This window comes from Zonotrichia albicollis, chromosome 6 (assembly GCF_047830755.1).
Source record: "Zonotrichia albicollis isolate bZonAlb1 chromosome 6, bZonAlb1.hap1, whole genome shotgun sequence".
NCBI lineage: Eukaryota > Metazoa > Chordata > Aves > Passeriformes > Passerellidae > Zonotrichia > Zonotrichia albicollis.
In genome coordinates this window covers 42,593,965-42,611,976 of record NC_133824.1, presented here as the reverse complement: position 1 = coordinate 42,611,976, position 18,012 = coordinate 42,593,965, and the positions used below count along the sequence as shown (strand labels likewise).

Here is an 18,012-nt window from a genome sequence, read left to right as displayed (position 1 = left end):
CCAGAGATGAGGAGGGCCCTCTCCTGATCCTACAATAGAGCACATTCTTTATCACATCCCTCTCTTGGCTGCATCTGCTCAACCAATGGCAGTTCTGGCAGCCTCCCAAATTATTCCTTTTATTCCTGAGGACAGTCCCCACCAGCTTGGGTCCCCCATGCTGCTGCTCTCTGAGCAGTCTGCAGCGAGAGGTGTTGCTCTGTTTTTCCCAAAGCACAACTCAGGTGGGAAGGAGTGCTGTGGAGGCACGGGGATATCTTATTGCAGCTGCCAGCTCACCTGCAGCAAGGTCACACTCAGCAAGGTGAGCTCCTTCCAAGGACTCAGATGGAGCTGGCAGCAGCACCCACAGCACACACAACAGGCAGGTTTCAAAGTGTTGTGTCTGAGACAGAAAAAAATGCATCTTGGTCTTCTGCCTCAGTGCAATAATTAAAAAGAAAACAAGGAAAAAATCCACCACAAAACCGTTTTACAATCTATTCCAAAACCATATTTACAATTACCCAATCTACTACAAACCCTCAGTCAAGCACAAAATTTTAGTTAAGATATTAAGACGACTTTAGAACACAAGGTATTTAACTGTTTGACAATCTCACACTATCTTTTCAGACAAAAGCTATCCACATTGGGCTTTTACAAAGGCATTTTAGAAGTTCGGAGTTGAAGCTCTGAGAACTTTTTAAAAATACTTTTTATAAAACCAAAGCATTTTAAAATGAAGCTACTGTTTAATACTCAGGGAAATCACTAGGTTATTTCATCTCTAAGAGCACAGATGTAAACTCAAAAGAGTTAAATATTTTTTGACACAAGTTAGTGAGCTTTTTCTCAAAACTTGGCTTGTCTGTAGCTGAGATGGAAGTCTCTCCATGAAGAGCAGGATGCACACACTGTATTTGTGGTGGTCTGGGCCCCCCAGACAACAGAACACCAATAAAATGGTCATGCAAACGCACCCGTGGCTGGCAATGAACACCAGAACAGATTCCCCTGGACAAAGCCCTGCCAGCCACACTACAAAGTTACTCAAACCAGGCAGGATTATGGTGGCAGAGTTTAGCAACCAACATGACAACAGGGGGAACCAGTAGCATTGAGATATTTTTCAACATTTTGCTCACCCAGCACTTGCAGTAATGATTCTCAAATCAAAAGTCATTAGGCTGCATTCTTCCAGGTGGAACAGTTCAACAGCCCTTTTCTTCTTAAATACAACTGAGCTTTCCATCACTTCTGAAACCAATAAATCAATTTTTCCTTCCAAAGTTATCCTTGCTTGCGTCTACTTTCTACACCCTGGTCTTGCTAAGGTTTACTATCAGCCACTGAATAAAACGAAGCCATAGGAAGATCTACAAACCACTTACCTGGTCAAGATCCCAACCTAATAAAAGCTGACATTTTCACACAGCTGTATGTAGTTCTCCTGCAGTGCTTACAGAATATAATTAATAGATGTATGTGTGTGCACACCCACATAAAAGGAGTAAGATGGGTTGGGGAAGGAGAGAAAAAGCAATCACAAGTGTCCTTATTACCTCAGAATGGTTGTTAAGCCACACCTAAGACTGGAAGAGATTAAGTCTCCAATCAGTAGTAGGCTTCCCACTCAACCAGCCTTCCTGAGGCATATCATAACAAAAAAGTCCATAATTCATCCCAGATCACTGACCTGAGTGCTGTCCCAGATGTCTGCAGCTCTCTTAGTCCCTCTCTCCTGATTCTGGAAGGAAATTCTCAGTCTCTGTACCACCCATCTCGACTCAGCAGGTCTCCTCTCCAGAGCACCAGCCTACCCATTCAGGCAGAGAGCACAATTTCCCAATCCCTGCATGAAATAGCTCCTCATAATCCCTGAGCAGCTAGGAAGGTCTGTCATTTACAACATCACTTAGTGATGCATGTTTCAACAAATGCTACCCATTGCACAGGTCACAGGTATTTCACTTTTCTTCAATCAAGGAGCACTTCTCCATCAGCTCCAAGGCAAGAATTCAGGTGACAATTGTGGGTCCCTCAGTTTACAGCCACTCCAAGTAGTTAAGGTAACAAATGATACAGGATATCCTTTCACCAGACAACTTTAAAAAGGCAGCTGTGACATTTAAGCTTCTTTAGCAGGCAATCTAAGAAGCCTATATTAAAAAAACCCACATTATTATTAAGAACATACTAAGCAGCAGCCCATTTCAGTGGGCTGGTGTGCCTTTCTTCCAAGCATTCAAATTACTGCTTTTCAAAACTGATAATCTCTAAAATCTGTCATTCTTTCAGTATTTTTAAAGTTTATTTCCAGAGAAACATTACGTAAACAAAAACCTGTTTTTCATGCCCTGCAGAAACTGTTTTCAGCACTGATGAGGGAGGGGGATATCAACCCAAGAGCTGGAAAGCTTTGAAGGGCATTCCTCTCCTGCTGCATTTCAGATTAAGTACAAACTCCTTCCTCTACTTGTCAGACCTGTTGACAAGCAAGTAGCTCTCCTCATGATTAACCACTTTCAAAAATAATAACAAAAAAACATTAAAAACTTGACAGAGTTACCATGGTCTACTTGAAAATTGAGTTAGTGAAAGGAGCCTTTACGCCAAACAATGGTAAAGATCCGCACATTGAAACTGAAGGAAAATGAACACAAAAACATCTATAAACTGAAAATTTACTGCAAATTTTTGACTGACCCAACTGAAGCAGCATGAACTCCAGGAAAGACTTAGGACAGAATAGCTCTTACCATTTTATAAAGCTTTTGAAAGAGATGTAACTATTTTTCCCAAGCATAAAAAAAATACCCAATACAGAAATATTTCCTCAAAGGAATTTGTATCAGTAAGTATAGTATTTATCATGTTTTTATGAAGATGGCAATGCTCACCTCTCAGATTTATTTATCCAGCATCAGATACCAAAAAGCTTCCACTAGAGTCTTTGACCTGCTTGAGCTTCTGGAATACTCACTGCAGGGGGAGGGGAGAAGCTGCTAGCTATGTAATTACAAATGTATTTTAACATAAACACCTTTTGACACAAACTGATTAGGAAGAGGGAGTAACTTCACTGTCAAAATCTTCCAAGATTAGAGTTCTACAGCTTCCTTAAAGAATGGAAGCCACTACAGAACCAATTGTTACTTTAGAGGGAATGACATACAGAAAAAAAATAATTATTTTTGGGTTTTTTTTTTTTTTTTTTACATACAGCATACAAAAGTCCAGAGGAGTATGTTTGGTTTTTCCCAGCAGGTGAAGTCTAAAGGCTTGTTTTTAAGACCTTGATGCCAAATCATCTCAGGAGCTTTTCGAAATACATGCACACATAATTATTTCAACACAACACTACAAAAAAGCCTTTCCCATCATATTTTTGGATACTCCGCACTTTAACATCATCCTTGTTAATTTAATTTGCCCATAACATAAGGTGGTAAAGTAATTAATGTACTTCTTAACTACTTTCAAAAATTTTGTTTAATGTTTTAGCTTCTGGGCAAGTTCAACAAAAATATTTCCTTCTCTAATTCAGTGAATTCACTTAACAAGTATGTCAGAAGTAAAGAAAAACTACCAGGAACACACTTAAACCACTTTTTCTTTTTACAGTTTATGACCCATTAGGAATGGGAGAACAAATTTACATGGCTTTAGATTAAAACCAGCTTGAAAAACAGAAAAGGAAATCACAATTTACTATTCAAAATTATCTGAAGCACTCAAGAAAAAAGTACTTTAAGTTTTTAAAAATCCATTTGTATCACAGACAATTAGGACATTTTATTTTAGCTCATATCATAAGTGAAATTCCAGTGGGACCCATGCATCACCATTTAAATTGTTTTGTCACTTCTACTCAAGATCACCAAACATTCATTTCTGGAAACACATAGCGCAGCATGAAATACCCACTGAAAAATATATCAAATTCAGAACAGCTCAGAACAGCACAAGAAACCTACAAGTAAACAAAAGTATATAAATGGTCAAGCAGGGTACAGTTGATAATCAGAAGTAATTCTTGTTCATGAAGACAGCTGTTCAACTGCTGACAACTGTAATTTCTGTGATTGTTACAGAGAAATTATTTTGTCTACCTCACAAACAGTTAAAAGCTTCCAGAAGGTTGGGTTTTCTTAAAATAATCCATTCCTAAGTGGCAGGTTCAGCTGTACCCTAAACTTCTTAACTAAAGCTCAACCCTAAAGAAAACCACAGTCAGCTGAGAGAGAAGCACATTCCCTTTAAATCAGCAGGACACTCTAATTTTTCACATGGGTAATCCTCCCAAACCACAGCACTCTCAATTCATACCTTCTCCATATTTCTACTCACCTCCCTGGCAGAGAATTCTTACACTGGCAATTTAACATTTCCACTGCAAACATCAGTAGCCAAAATAAATGGAATGTCAAGTTAATTGGCATGGAAGAGCTGCTGAGTCAAATTAAGCACAAAAATAAATAATGCATTAGCATCTTTAATATATTTGCAGAGGTCAACAATCTCTCAATTTCTGTATTACTGCAGAACCAAGAAACCCTGTGACAGAATGCTTAAGAACTCTATTAAATCAATCAAACATATAATCATGCTTAATTTGTATTTTCACCTACAACATTTACAAACACCAAAATTCACAGGGAACAGCCCTTCCAGTGCATTCCTCTCACTTAGTTTCATCCAAAACTTACACAGACCCAATAACAAGTAAACCACGTTCATTATCATTCATGGAGTTCCTGAAAAATTAGCTGAAAGGAACAAAAAAATAATATATAATTAACATTCTGGGGAAAAAAAAAATCTTGATGCTGAATGGTACTTTTAAACCGATTCCATTTGCATTAGCTCATTTGGAATTATCACAGTTTATCCAGAGCATTAACAGAATTTATTCTGAAACTAACCAGAGAAATCCTAAAAAAACATGAGAAAAAACAATTTGGAATTTTCTTTCTAAAGAAAATAGATATATTATTCATTAGCAGCCCATTATATATAAAAATCAAGTTTTTTTTCTATACTCCCCCTGCCCACAAAGAAAAAGCAACTGAGCTGTTTACAAACTACCTCATCCTAAGTGATGGGAACTACTCAGGAAACAGCTGTGTAACAGTCTAAACACAAATTTACAAGTGTTTTCATTCCCACACACAAACAAGGCTCTTCTGCTCATCAATAATTCAAAGACTACTCACATTGCTTAAAAACACAGTTTACAACTACTTCCTTTCAACATTTCAGGCAACACTCAGTCTGATTTCCACAAACCACAGTTTCCTCGAGCTCCTGCTGTCTGCCCAGTTCAGTGACACCAGAACAGCAGGCTGGCAACCACAGGCACTCCCCAAATTGCTGATTGTAGTTCGTCTATTGCACCTACTGAGGAAGATGAGCTGGATAAAAACTGGACTCTTGTGGCTCCCCTCTCTCTGACTGCTGCTTTTCTGGTGAGGGAAAAGTCACATCATCCACACACAGGAACTTTGATTTTCCTCCTGGGTTTCTGTCTTTAGCCCATGTTATTTATCAATACCATTTAACAGTTTATTTGCTGACTGCAGCATCTGATCAATGGAAAAAATAAAACCCTGGAACCCTCCTTATAGGCAATGCTGATGCAGCAAATGGTGCAGAAAAGGAACATAAATGAGGAGAGGGGGGCAGAAACTGCATTTGATATCATCCATATTATCCAAATGCTGTTTCTGGCCTTTCCAAGCCCACACTGCTTGCTGTCCAAAATGTTTCATCTCTTAATTTCTGAACACACAACACATCCAGAAGTCCACACTCAAGGCTTTCAGTTCACTGCTTACTGAAATGAAATATTTCCAGAAATATTGCACATCCTTCCTCCTCTTTTGCTAACTTTGGTTCTCTCCTTTACATAAGCTCAGTTTAAACAGCATTTTCACAAACTTCCAATATTTGGGACGTTTAGCTATCATTATTACTTAGAACTGAACCATCAGCTCAGGCACTGCCACTGCTGCCCTCTGACTCTGCAGCCACCCCTCAGGAAAGTCAGAGCTCAGATCCGTCCCACCTTCCCCATTTAAAGAAGTGCAACACAGCTAGGGAAGGGCCTGCAGCACAAGTCTTATGAGGAGCAGCTGAAGGTGTTTATCCTGGAAAAAAGGAGAAAGGAGGCTCAGGGTACACCTTACTACTCTCTTTAACCACCTGAAAGGAGGCTGTAGCCAGGTGAGGGTCAGCCTCATCTCCCAGAAACAGCCAACAGGACAAGAGGAACTGGCCTCAAGCTGAACCAGAAGAGATTTAGATTGGATATTAGAAAAAACTACTTTACTAAAAGGGTCATCCAGCATTGGAACACGCTGCCCAGGGAAGCAATTGAGTCACCATTCCTGGGCATATTTAAATTCATTTGCACTTTGGACACGGTTTAATGATGGACTTGGCAGGGCCAGGTTAATGGATGGACTTGATGATCTGCAGTATTGTTTCCAATCTAAATGATTCCTTGCTGTAGTCACTAAAAGGAGTAGATGTTTCCTTTAGTGCAGAAATGTTGAAGCTCTCCAGCAAAGACAAACACACCATTGTGCAATGTCACTACTCTTTTCTTGCAGAGCTAGGAGAAACATGTCACTGTGATATTTTCTGAGAAATCCCTTCACCAGGATTTTTCTCCTGAGAAGCTGAGAAGCCTCAGAAAAGAAATGTAAACAATCACTATCAGACTGCTTTGGAATGTGGTCTGGAGGGTGTTTACCAACAGGTGCATCTTTGATTGGTTCCATGTGAATTGTTTTTAATTAATGACCAATCACCATCAGCTGTGTTGGACTCTGAGGAGTCAGTCTCGAGCTTCATTATAATTTTTTTCTAGCCTTCTGATGTATTATTTCTCTTTCTTTAGAATAGTTTTAGTGTATCATTTCTTTTATTATACTATAATATCATAAAATAATAAATCAGCCTTCTGAGAACATGGAGTCAAATTCTCATCTCTCACCTCGTCCTGAGGACCTCACAACACCACAAACATGCAATTGTACAGTCCCATATTTCAATGGGACAGTTCAAAAAAAGATCCTTTGCTGGTAATAGAGTTTTCAGATGTTTTCCTTGTGCAGAAGTCCACCCAGCCCAAGAGTTATTTAAAATTTCAACCTCATGTAAAATTTGAAGACAATTCTCATAAAAACCTCTGGATCACCTGGAAAACCAGCAATATTGTTGCAACACTTCAAATTGCCCAGTGAGAGAGAAACCACCAGACTTTCAAAATTCATGTTATTTGTAAATCTCTCAGCAAGAACTACTCTGCATCAGTACAGCAGCTCCTGCTCAGCAAATAATGGGTATTATGTTTAAATGCCTTAATCAGCTATTTTAATAACTTGTGCTTAACCTTGACATCGGATGCTCTGGGTTAGTAATGTTAACTGTGACTTCTGCTTCTACCTGAAATCGTTTTTAATCCTTCAACTCCAAGGAGAATGCAGAAGCAAAACCTGAATTTCATGCCCAACAGTCAGATACCACACCAAGGAAACATACCTAAAGTCATAAAAGTGAATGCTGTTTTACTTCTTTCCCAGAGGATGCTGTCACAGACAGACCTCAGTAATTTCAATTTCCTTTCCACCATTCTGGTGTCTCAGTATTTCCAGACACAATTCAATATTCTCCAGGGAATACTGAAACTGACAGTTGAATTGACAAGTCAGTATTCTCCAGGGAAGGCAGGGAAATGCAACTCTCAAGAAAGACTCTTGATCCAGAGATTTAACTGGCCACCTTCTTAGGCAAGTTAGCAATAAGGGGAGAAAAAGCAGACACTGGGAAATATCTATTACACTGATACACTCCACTGAAGTAAAGACTTATCATTCCACATTTCAACTGAAAGACTAAATATCCTGTGAAATGAGTATATCAAAGCCCAACTTTTACCTGTAATCTCTTCATTTGAAGAATTTCATGTAATGATTTCACATGAGAAATAAGTCATTGACTTTTTTTTTATGAGTTCAAACTGCACCTCACTACAAAGCCAACTGGAGGAGCAAAAGTAAAGTGGTTAGGCTATTTAAAATTGAATATGTGAATAATAAAATGCAGTACTGAAGGAATAAATCTGATCACTAAGTGAAATAGTTTTAGGCAGTCAAGCATTTCTGTGCTGAAAAAGTAAAGCACAAAAGTAGCATTTAAACAACAGCATTAATCTATGATTTCCAAGGACAGAAATTAAAACATCTGCTCAAAAGCCACTTGACAATATAATTGTCTTAACCGGAAAGCCAGCAAAGGCTTTACATTTAAAAAATTGCATGTTCATGAATTCCACTCTTTAAGTAAAAGAGTTTTAAAATAGGGCTAATATTCTGAGATGGCAACAATAAATATCAAGTGTTTGATAACTGTCATCTTAGAAAAATGGATTTCAACATCTTGCAGCTAACTTTTATTAATTTAATTTTAATTTTGTCCAGGAGATTCAGCATGGCCTTGAATCACCATGTCCTCTGTGGAACAACTGCCTACACCCAGATTTTGTCAGTGTTATCTCACCCTGCAGATAGCTAATGTTATAACTCCTGATTGTCAGCAAAAGGTACAGAAAATGTGACTGCTTTACCAGCCAGAGAAAATTACATAAAGTGAATCACATCCATTAGCACAGTTCTGTCTCCAGGTGTGTTTAAAGATTTTGCTGAAAAAGATCAAACACATCCATTATTCCAGGTATTAGGATAAGGCCCAGTTATTTTCTTTGATTCAAAGCAGGCATTGACTCAAGCACTCAGAGGTTAACATGCAGAGCACACATTTAAAACATCCAAAAATTGGCTTAAAAAGACACACATTTTAAAAAATAATTACTTTAGCTTTTGGCCTCTGATTTATGCTGCTTGATAGGCAAACACTGCCTTTATCTTCTCATTGCTCTCCTTTACACTGGTATCAATTTCCTAAGCTAATCAAAGCAAATCTTCCTTCTCCCTAGAAAAAGAACAAAAAAAAGTAACTGCAAAAAGCAAAGAACAATAAATGTGAAAGTGAAAATTGCTGCTCAAGCACTTTGCCACTTTGAAGATGAATGTGAAACTATGACATTTTGAAACAAATATACAACTTGCAAAAGGCAATAACTACATTTTTTCTGATTAAATAAAACAGAAAATTAACAACAGCTTTCCTGCTCACTCATATTTTACAGAGTCTATACAGAGCTCCTCAAAAAAGTCACCTGCATGTTGCAGAATTAATGTGTGTTTTCAAATGCTTCAGTCAGCTTTTAATTCAGGATATTTGGTCTCTGGTAAGTAAATAAAAATGCAATAAAAGTCCTCACTTGACAAAGAACTGTAACTAAAATCCAGTATTACTCAAACACTTCATTTCAGCAGTGCATCCCAATCTCATTTTAAAAGTTTTGGTGGTTTCGGTTGTACTTTTTATTAAACTAAAGATAAAATCTTTAAAGGTACAGATAAGCAATAAGGAAAACAAGGGTTTAAACACAAAACTTCAGGCAGAAAAGCACATACCTACTAGGTATTGGTAACAAGATTTTTTACCTGTCTAGACAAGTCAGTGACATTCTTGCCAAGTACTCCGTGGCAGGCAATCAAAAAGAGAAGGGTTGGGTGCTTAATCAGATTCTTCTTGGATTTTAACATCTTTAATTACAAATCTGCTTTTAAATTAAAAGTTCTGCTTCTAAGGACATAGAGTAGACCTTGTAAAACAGTCTAATAATGCTGTAGGAAAAGACAATTAAGCTATAAATAAAATGCCCCATCTATCACTGTTATCCAAACCAAGGCCATAATAAAAAAAATTTAAAAGTTTAAAAGTTTAAAAAGCACATCTAGGAGTCAAAGACGAAACAAATTAGATTTAGCAGCAAACCAGAGTCTACAGTCATACTGACTAGAACTGGATGTGATATTAAATAAATGTGATCCCACATTTATTCAAGCCAGTCTTTGCAGAGATCCAGCACTGCAGTACTGAAGCAGTACATTTAATCTGTAGCAAAGAAATGTAAATATTTGAGATGACAGCAAACTTGGATCAGCAGTAAGGTTAAAACTCATTTTAGTATAATCCATCTGCAGCAAGTGGAATGATGGGAAAATGCAGGGTATAGAACCCATGTATTTCACAGCTACACAGGCTTCTCTTTTCTCTGAAGCACTTGCTGAGACTGCTCAGGATTGCCAGACCTGCCTGGGAAAAGGTACCTTTGTGTCTCCTCCATTATAAAACACAAGAACATCCTGCACAATGTATTTGCCTGTAGATAGGCAATCCTTCTAACTAGGTCCAGTAGCTAGAGTTTACTACTGATAGAACGAAGAAGCAACCTTCTTCAAACAAAACATGAAGCATTAATATCAAGATTCTGCTCTTCCAGATATTTGAGATTCTCTCTTTTCTGGCAGATAATGGGTAATTAATAAAATAAAATTAAAAGTGTTGAATAAATTGTTTCCTCATCTGATATACATATTTCCTCATCTGACAGGCATATTGCACAGTTGTAAAAGGAGTCTGAAATGTAACTCAAGGTTATGAAAACTACTTTTAAGACTACAGCAACACCTGCCCAGCACAGCTGTATGACTGTATTTATGCTTAATCTTTAGACAGACTTTCAGAAATATTGAAACCCTCACTCCCATATACACCTTCTTTAAAAAGGCACAGACATTCTCCTGCACAGATCCAAGGAATGCAGAACTGGACAGTGCTTTAGCAAAGAGGCTGAATGAAGTTTTTCTTACACAGTAACGTTCAAAAAGCTGGAATGTGTAGTAAACAAAATGTGGAGGCTGGCAGCTTTGAATACCAGTTCATGCCTTTGTTTCTGAGCTACAACACAAGGAAGCCACATAATCTCAATCAGAACAAAAGAATGTTGCTCCGTTTCCCAGAAAACTTGGATTTCCAGAAGCGTTCAACGCCTAAAAAAGCATCTCACTCTAAGTGTGTGTTATCCTTGCTGGCCTCTTCAAGAAGTCCAAATTTAGTTTTCTAACATGTGTGTATCTTGGAATAAAGGCAAACACAGATTAATCAACCGAGCTAAGTACTTTGTGGTGCAGCCTTGCTTTAAAAACAAACAAACTCCAGCACCTTCCCTTAGGTGCTCCTCCCTCCCCTAAGGAATGCACACCACATCCCTCTTCATTCACATACCTTGCTGAACCGAACCACACACGGCATTTTGCTTAGGCACAGTTCCAAGCCTGCCCTTCCAGAGGGCACTCTGGAATTCAGGCACCATGCACAAAGTATCCTTTTCCCACTTTCTGGGAGCTGGACTACAAAGCCTTTCCTTTGCTCTCTGCAATTGCAGGCCATCCCTGCCCCAGCACAAATCCCTCAGCATTTATTCCACTCATTAATGAGTGATCTCCCATTTTTACTGCCACCGAAAAGGACACTGAATTGTTTCCACTAGCTGGAATGAAACACAGCTGCTGCACCCGACCAGCAGATCCAGTATTCCCAGCTCAATTCTGCTCACAATCCAGAACAAGAAAATCTATTAAAACAGGCTGGCTGAGCAAACCCAACGCAGGAGAACGAAGGACAAGAGAGAGAGACGCACAGAAATCCGTACAAGCAGTGAGAGTTACTTTCACTGTGCATAGTTCTGCTTTCCCACAGCCCAGACAGAATGCTTTCTGCCAAGAAAATTTGAGATGAGAAGAGGAAGAACAGCAGGGTTTTTCACCCAGCTTTCTTCCGGCTGCCAGGAGCCAGCAGAGGCCGCTGAAGACCACAGATCGCTCCCGCAGAGCTGCGGGACGGGACAGTGGCTTCCCGACCCTCGCCTCTCACCCCATCAGCCACTTCTGGCATTTTTCCTCCACTTCTCCATTCCACACCCGTACAGCTTACCTCCGGGAAGTCCAGTCCCGCTCAAGGCATCTCCTGCCCGTGGGCTATCGCTGGTGGCCAGAATGCGCATTGCTGCACTTGGTGCTCCCAGGCTTAACCAAACTAGATCTTCTCCCCTTACTGAGGAACCACTCCAGGCTTCTTTCCCTAAAAGCTTCCCCCGACAAAACCCACAAAAACTCCACAAAACCCACACAAAACCCATTCATTTCACCAGAAACTATCCTCACATTTTCTAGAGATAGTGTGAACATATAATTTACAATGAAGTTCTCACATGGTTCCAGCTACCCAATTTTTACTCCACTCCAGGAACTCTCCCCAGCTCGAACTAGCCATGCACAGCAGTGACACAGTGAAGTGAACCCAACCTCACAGGTGGGTTTCATGTCAGTTCATGTACTTGCTCATACATTACCTTCTATCTAAGCACAGGGTCAAAAACCACACAAGGAACATCATCTACACAGATGAGGACCTCATCATGAGGGTCATCACTATTCCTTACAGCAGCTAAGTGCTCCAATATCTTTTACTTCTACAGCAATAACCATCACGGAGAACAGAGCAAGAAAGAATAATTTGTTTACAGCAGGTCAAGGAACACCTATAGTAAATAGTGTTTTAGCCCACCTAAACAGCCACAAAAAATGATTCTGTTTTCAACATCTTACTAAGAGTGGAAAAGACAGGAATAATCAAAAGGATAATCAGATCAGATAATCAAAAGGACTGAACTCAATAATCCAGATGGTCTCTTCCCCTTTGGGCTCTGTGATTAAACAATCATTAAGTGGGTATCACCTGTAGCCCACTGTGGGTGAATCTGAGCTCCTGTATGGTTTTCAGTGAATGTACATGCCTGGCACAACAGAACCAAAGTTAAAAAGGCAGACTTTGTTTAGTGTGCTTTGCTCTCTTGCTACTTCCAAACACTTGAAACACATACCATGCATATTTCCTACACACAGTACAGGCTAAATACAAGAATTAAAGAATAACAGTTGCAAACAGTTACAGACTATTGCTATGCCAATTTCACGGGTTTGTTTCTTGTACATCAACTTTGTCACTCAAAGAAGAGGCCAAGTCAAACTGGAAACTGACTTCAGAAAAAATAAAATGTTAACTTGAGATATTTAAGTGCTGATTTCTAAATTTTTGTTCCTAATTTTAGGCTACAATTTGAATGCATGATAACCTTTCAGATGTGCAATACCATTGCAGCTTTCAAAAAGAACCTCTGTAGCAGCAGTACACATTTTAACATATTTAAATACAAGCCAGTTAGGTATCAAACACTGCAAGAACAGATCCTTTCACACCGACAGCCACCTCAATCTTTGTAGGAGGGTAGTAAAAAAGCATTCCACACTTTCCAAGCTTTCCAACTTCCCCAAGTCTTTTGGATGACCAGGAAAAGAGAAGCACACATGCACTGCTTTACCATCATCACTGCCCTCCCTGCATGTCCCATCTCCTTCCCCACAAAGAGTTTGCCAACCACAATTACCATTTCACATCAGCAACCCAAGCACCAGAAACAAACCAGAGCCAGTGCTGCCCAGTGCTCATTCAGCTCCACATGTGCTCAACAACAACCTTTCTGCAGAGACTCTCCCATAAAGCACTTGCCCCACAAACACAAAGTATTTGAAAAACATCAGTAAACAAACAAACAAAGAGATGGAAAAGTGTAGTGCAGAGTATCCAGCACTCAAAAAATGTGGCAACCATGATACTTTCAAAGACTACTACATGGAGATCCGGAAGAATCAGTTTATACATCACTTATTTAATGTTTTATTTACTGATTTTAGGATAAGAGACAGCACTGCCCTAACAGGGTTTGCCACTATCAAGAAAACCTGAGAAACATTTAGAACAGAGAAAATCATTTGCAAATATATGTGTGAGCATAAATGGAAAGAACTGGAACGTAGTCTCCTAACTTAAATTACAGTTCTTAAAATTTAAAGCAGTAAAGAAAAAGAAAGACCTGCATGTTTCAGTCAATTGGCAGCATTCACATGTGCTGTCAGTGTGGGTGTCTTCCCTAAATAGGCAAACAACCTAAAGTGCAGAAAACTGAGAAATGTTTGAAGCCAAGAAAGCACTTTTATTGTTTGAGAGCCTCACAAAAGCAGAGGACTCTGTTCACTCACATGCAACAAAGATGACTTCATACTGCACGAGGTGAGGTGCAGAGAAGAACCACAGGAGAACCAAACAGATGGAGAGCCCCTCTTAAAGGGCTGCACAAAGAACTTGGCTTGCTTAGTCGAGCAAAACAAGGCTAAGAGTGGATGTGATTTCAGACAAGCACCTCATGTAAATAACCAAAGGGAAAACAGCACCCCTTCCACTACAGGACAGCTGCCCAACCACAGAACATTCTAAACCAAAACATTCTAAACCAAAAACATTCTAAACCACAGCACATTCATTTGGAAAGCTTCTATCCAATGGAAGTGGAGTTTAGGAAATTTTCAAACTCCTGTTAGGTAGAAAGGGGTGAAAAACTTACCTGCTTTTGATATGAAGCTTGCCCACCTCATAAACCTTTGTTTCACTTTATGATGAGTGAAATGTGATGACTTAATGATGACTTTAAGGTTTCAAACCTTTGTTTTACTATATGATGTCTCAAGTTTGTCCACAGTATCGAAAGAAGCAATGAATGGAAGTAAATGGGCATAAATGGCTATAAATGGACATGGAAGTAAATGGACATAAGATTTCCTAAGTTTTTTTACATCAAAGACAACTCACATCTAATATTTTATCTAATATTTTCATGATGTCTGTACCAGAAATCAGTTATGTAAGTGGAGTTAGCCTGTATATGTTTAAATAAAATGTTTGATTGAAGTTATTTAAAACAGCAGTAATACTTAGTAATACTTTTAATTTCATTAGAGAATTAAGACTTACTAGATCCATTAAATGGCCAATGTGGTAAAACTACAATAGGTTGTATTAATTGTGGAAATTACCACAGGGGGAGGGGTTACTTGGAATGTTCCTCCTGACACCCTTCGTAAATTAGTATGCAAGGAGTAACAATGTGTTTGTGAAATTTCTGTAGACAACACCAGACTGGAACTGTCACCGGGACAGAGAGGACTGGGTAGTTATCCAGGAATGTTCATGGCTTTTGAGAGCTGGAATGCCAGAAAATGCAATTTAAGAGTACATCATGTGAAATCATGCGTTTAGGGACCAGTAACCTTTTCTGTAAGCTGAGAGCTCATCACGTGGAAGCAACACAGGAGCAATGAACAGAGCAGTGAGGTACGGAAATCATCATCTAAGGATACTGATGTTTACACGAGCCCAACAAGAGCTCAGTATGCTCATGGAAGAAAAACTGAGAAATTCCACTAGGCACAGGGTGCCTCTGAGCTGAAATTAGAGAGGTTAGAGCAGTGCTGGGGGAAGTATCACTGCTGAAGAGTTAAATATTGTATTCCATATCAGGAGGATCTTTGCTCTCAAGCAGTTCAACTGAACAGATTTATGTTAAAACATTGCTTTGTCTCCTCACAAAACCTTGCTTGGCTAAAGATGACTGAGCTTATTGAACTGCTCAGTAAAATGAGCACACTCCATTCCTCATTTCATTTCCTGTAGCTGTTCCAGCCCAAGGTAAAGAGCACTATTAGCACAAGTTATGAAAATGCACTGCACAGAACTCTAATTCAATGGATCAGAAATCAAAAGTTTTGCAGCTGCCTGACAAACAAGATAAGAGATGGTCTTCCAAACAGAGCAGTTGGGAAGAGGAATTTAAGCTGTTGTAAAATTGCACTAGTAAGTTTCTGGTAAAGACAGAAAAACAAACAGATGTGTTCTTACACCTAGAAGTTTATGTACCCATGTAAAGGATCTGTTTGCAGTACATTTACAGACTGGACATTTTAGAGTTCCATCTCTGGCCTGTGCAACCGGCAGAACTTTTATTCCTTCCTTTCAACATACTGGCCATAGATAAAGGGTGGCAGCTCTAAGTGTTATTGAGCTGCTCTCCAATGCTTTGCTACTGCCTCCTCAAGAGTCAAGGGCTAAACTACCTACCCAGCCCAGCACTGTAAGGAATTCTCTGGCTCAGACAAATGAAGATTGAATGCCTTTTTTCCTCCACTTTAGGTGAAAAAAAGACATTTTAGAATGGTCTGGAATTTTATTTAGCAAACATCCTACATGTGAGGCATTTGTTATACCTTCAGTCAATTGCTCCTTCACCCAGCCCAGTATTGTTTGAAAGTTTGATATTCACTAAAACCTCAAGTTACCCAAAGTACCCCCAAGTTTGGGGCACACTCTGCAGGCATTTCAATACTGGACAACTGTGACACTGCTGTCAGCAGTTATTGGGGCAGTACTCAACAACTTGGGAGTTCTGCACTGGAGCAGTGAGACAGTCTGAGCATTTTCCAGTCCTTTTCTGTTGGTTCAATTAAATTTGTCAGGCATGCCGATTTGCAAAGGAAAACGCAAAGGCATCACACGTGACACGTGACTCTAGATCCAAGATGTACCAGAGTTTTACTCATTTGATTAAATCTCTACTTTTACATTGCTGTTTGTCTTTGTAAAAACCTTATATCTGCGATGTTTGAAAGAAGCTCTCTTAGTTATCCAACTTTACTGCAACACGCTTGCATCTCATAGAATAAAAGCACCTCAATAAGCAGCACATCCCTGCCTGTAATTGCTCTCCGAACAAGGAACGCCACATGAAAGATCCCGACAGCCACCACCAGCCCTGACAAGGCAACTTCATCCGCTCAGCCCCGTCTCCGGGAAGAGACACTGGAATCCTTTCACTTGCAAAACTTCCCGGGGCTGCGTCCACAGCCACGAGCCATTTAAAAACAACAAAACCACCATTCACCTTCCACCTCGGCCGGCGCTCAGCCCGGCAACGCTCCACCTGCCGCAAACCTCACCGTGAATAGCGGCGAGGGGGGGAGCAGCCGGCTCGCAAACAAACGCACACACAAAAACCCCAAACAAACGGGGAAAACTCAAGTGCCGCCTCCAAGGAAACCTGTTGCTGACCACCGCCGGAGCGTGGCTGGGGGGATCGCGCATCCCGCCGTGCCCAGAGCCAACTTTCCCGCTGGCAGGGCGCATCCCGGCGCGGGTCCCCGATGAGCGCGGCGGATGTGCGGGCTCGCTGCGGGGGCGGCCGGGCTGAGCCGGGCCGGGGCCGCGCCGGCAGCGCCCCCCGGCCCTGGGCGGTCGGCGCGGGGCCGGGAGCCGGTACTCACTCGATGAAGTAGCTGGCGCCCTCCTCCGAGAACCCCTCCTCCCATCCGCGGGGCAGGTCTGCAAGGCACGGGGGACGGGGAAACAGAGAGAGAGAGAGCGGGAAGGAGGGGTGAGAACTTCTCCTGCGGAGCCTCCCGGCCCCGGAGGAGGGGGCGCCGGCCGCGGGCACCCACCTGAGCGGATCATGTGGCCGGAGTTGACGGGCTCGCCGGTGCGCGGATGCAGCCAAGTGGTGCGGCGGGTCAGGTCGCTGCGAGGGAGAAGCGGAAAACATGCACCTGTTAGCGAGGAGGGCGGCGGCGGCGGCGGGGCCGCGCTGCCCCCGCGCCCCTCCCGCGGCTCCCCCTTACTCGATGAAGAAGACGCGCCCGTCCCTGCAGACGCCGTAGGACCAGTGCTCAGGTAGACTGTCCCGCCCCACCGCCGCCGCCATGTTCGCCGTGCGTGCCGCCGGCCGGGGCGGGGGTGCGGGCGGGCGGGCGGCCGGCGCTGCTCGGCGCCCGGCGCCCGGCTCTGCTCGGCAGCGCCACCGCGGCGCGGGCGGGGGGCGACACCTCCCGCCCCTCGGGAGGCCGCGGCGGCGGGAGCGGGAGCCCGCGGTGCTGCCGCCCGGCTTTGTCCGCCGCTGCCCCGCGCCCGCCCCCCGGCCCCGCCTGGGCTGCCGGCCCCGGCGCGGCGCAGCGGCCCCCGCGGGCACCCCCGCCGGCCGGCACCCGGGAGCCGCACATCCATCCCCGCAGGCGCTCTCCGCCCGGCGGAGGGACCGGGATTGTCCCGTGGAGCCCCGGGGGATGTACAGGTGTGAGCGCACCTGGCTGCAGCCGTGCCCCGGGGACGCGCTCC

General features: G+C 41.9%; 1 protein-coding gene across 9 annotated transcripts in view; it reads right to left on the bottom strand.

The window, feature by feature from the left end:
• Positions 1-17,810, bottom strand: part of PLEKHA7 (pleckstrin homology domain containing A7) — a 151,570-nt gene extending 133,760 nt beyond the window's left edge. For 6 of the 9 annotated variants that reach the window (XM_014266742.3, XM_026793115.2, XM_026793102.2 and 3 more), the window contains exons 1-3: positions 17,520-17,809; positions 17,343-17,419; positions 17,169-17,226 (exon numbers count right to left, since the gene is read on the bottom strand). In XM_014266742.3, coding sequence (XP_014122217.2) covers positions 17,169-17,226; positions 17,343-17,419; positions 17,520-17,602 — 218 coding nt within the window. In that variant the 5' untranslated portion in view covers positions 17,603-17,809. Of the gene's footprint in view, positions 1-17,168; positions 17,227-17,342; positions 17,420-17,519 lie in introns of all 9 variants that reach the window. The other 3 variants (XM_026793101.2, XM_026793105.2, XM_026793108.2) reach the window with 2 other exon arrangements.
• Positions 17,811-18,012: the final 202 nt, after the last annotated feature.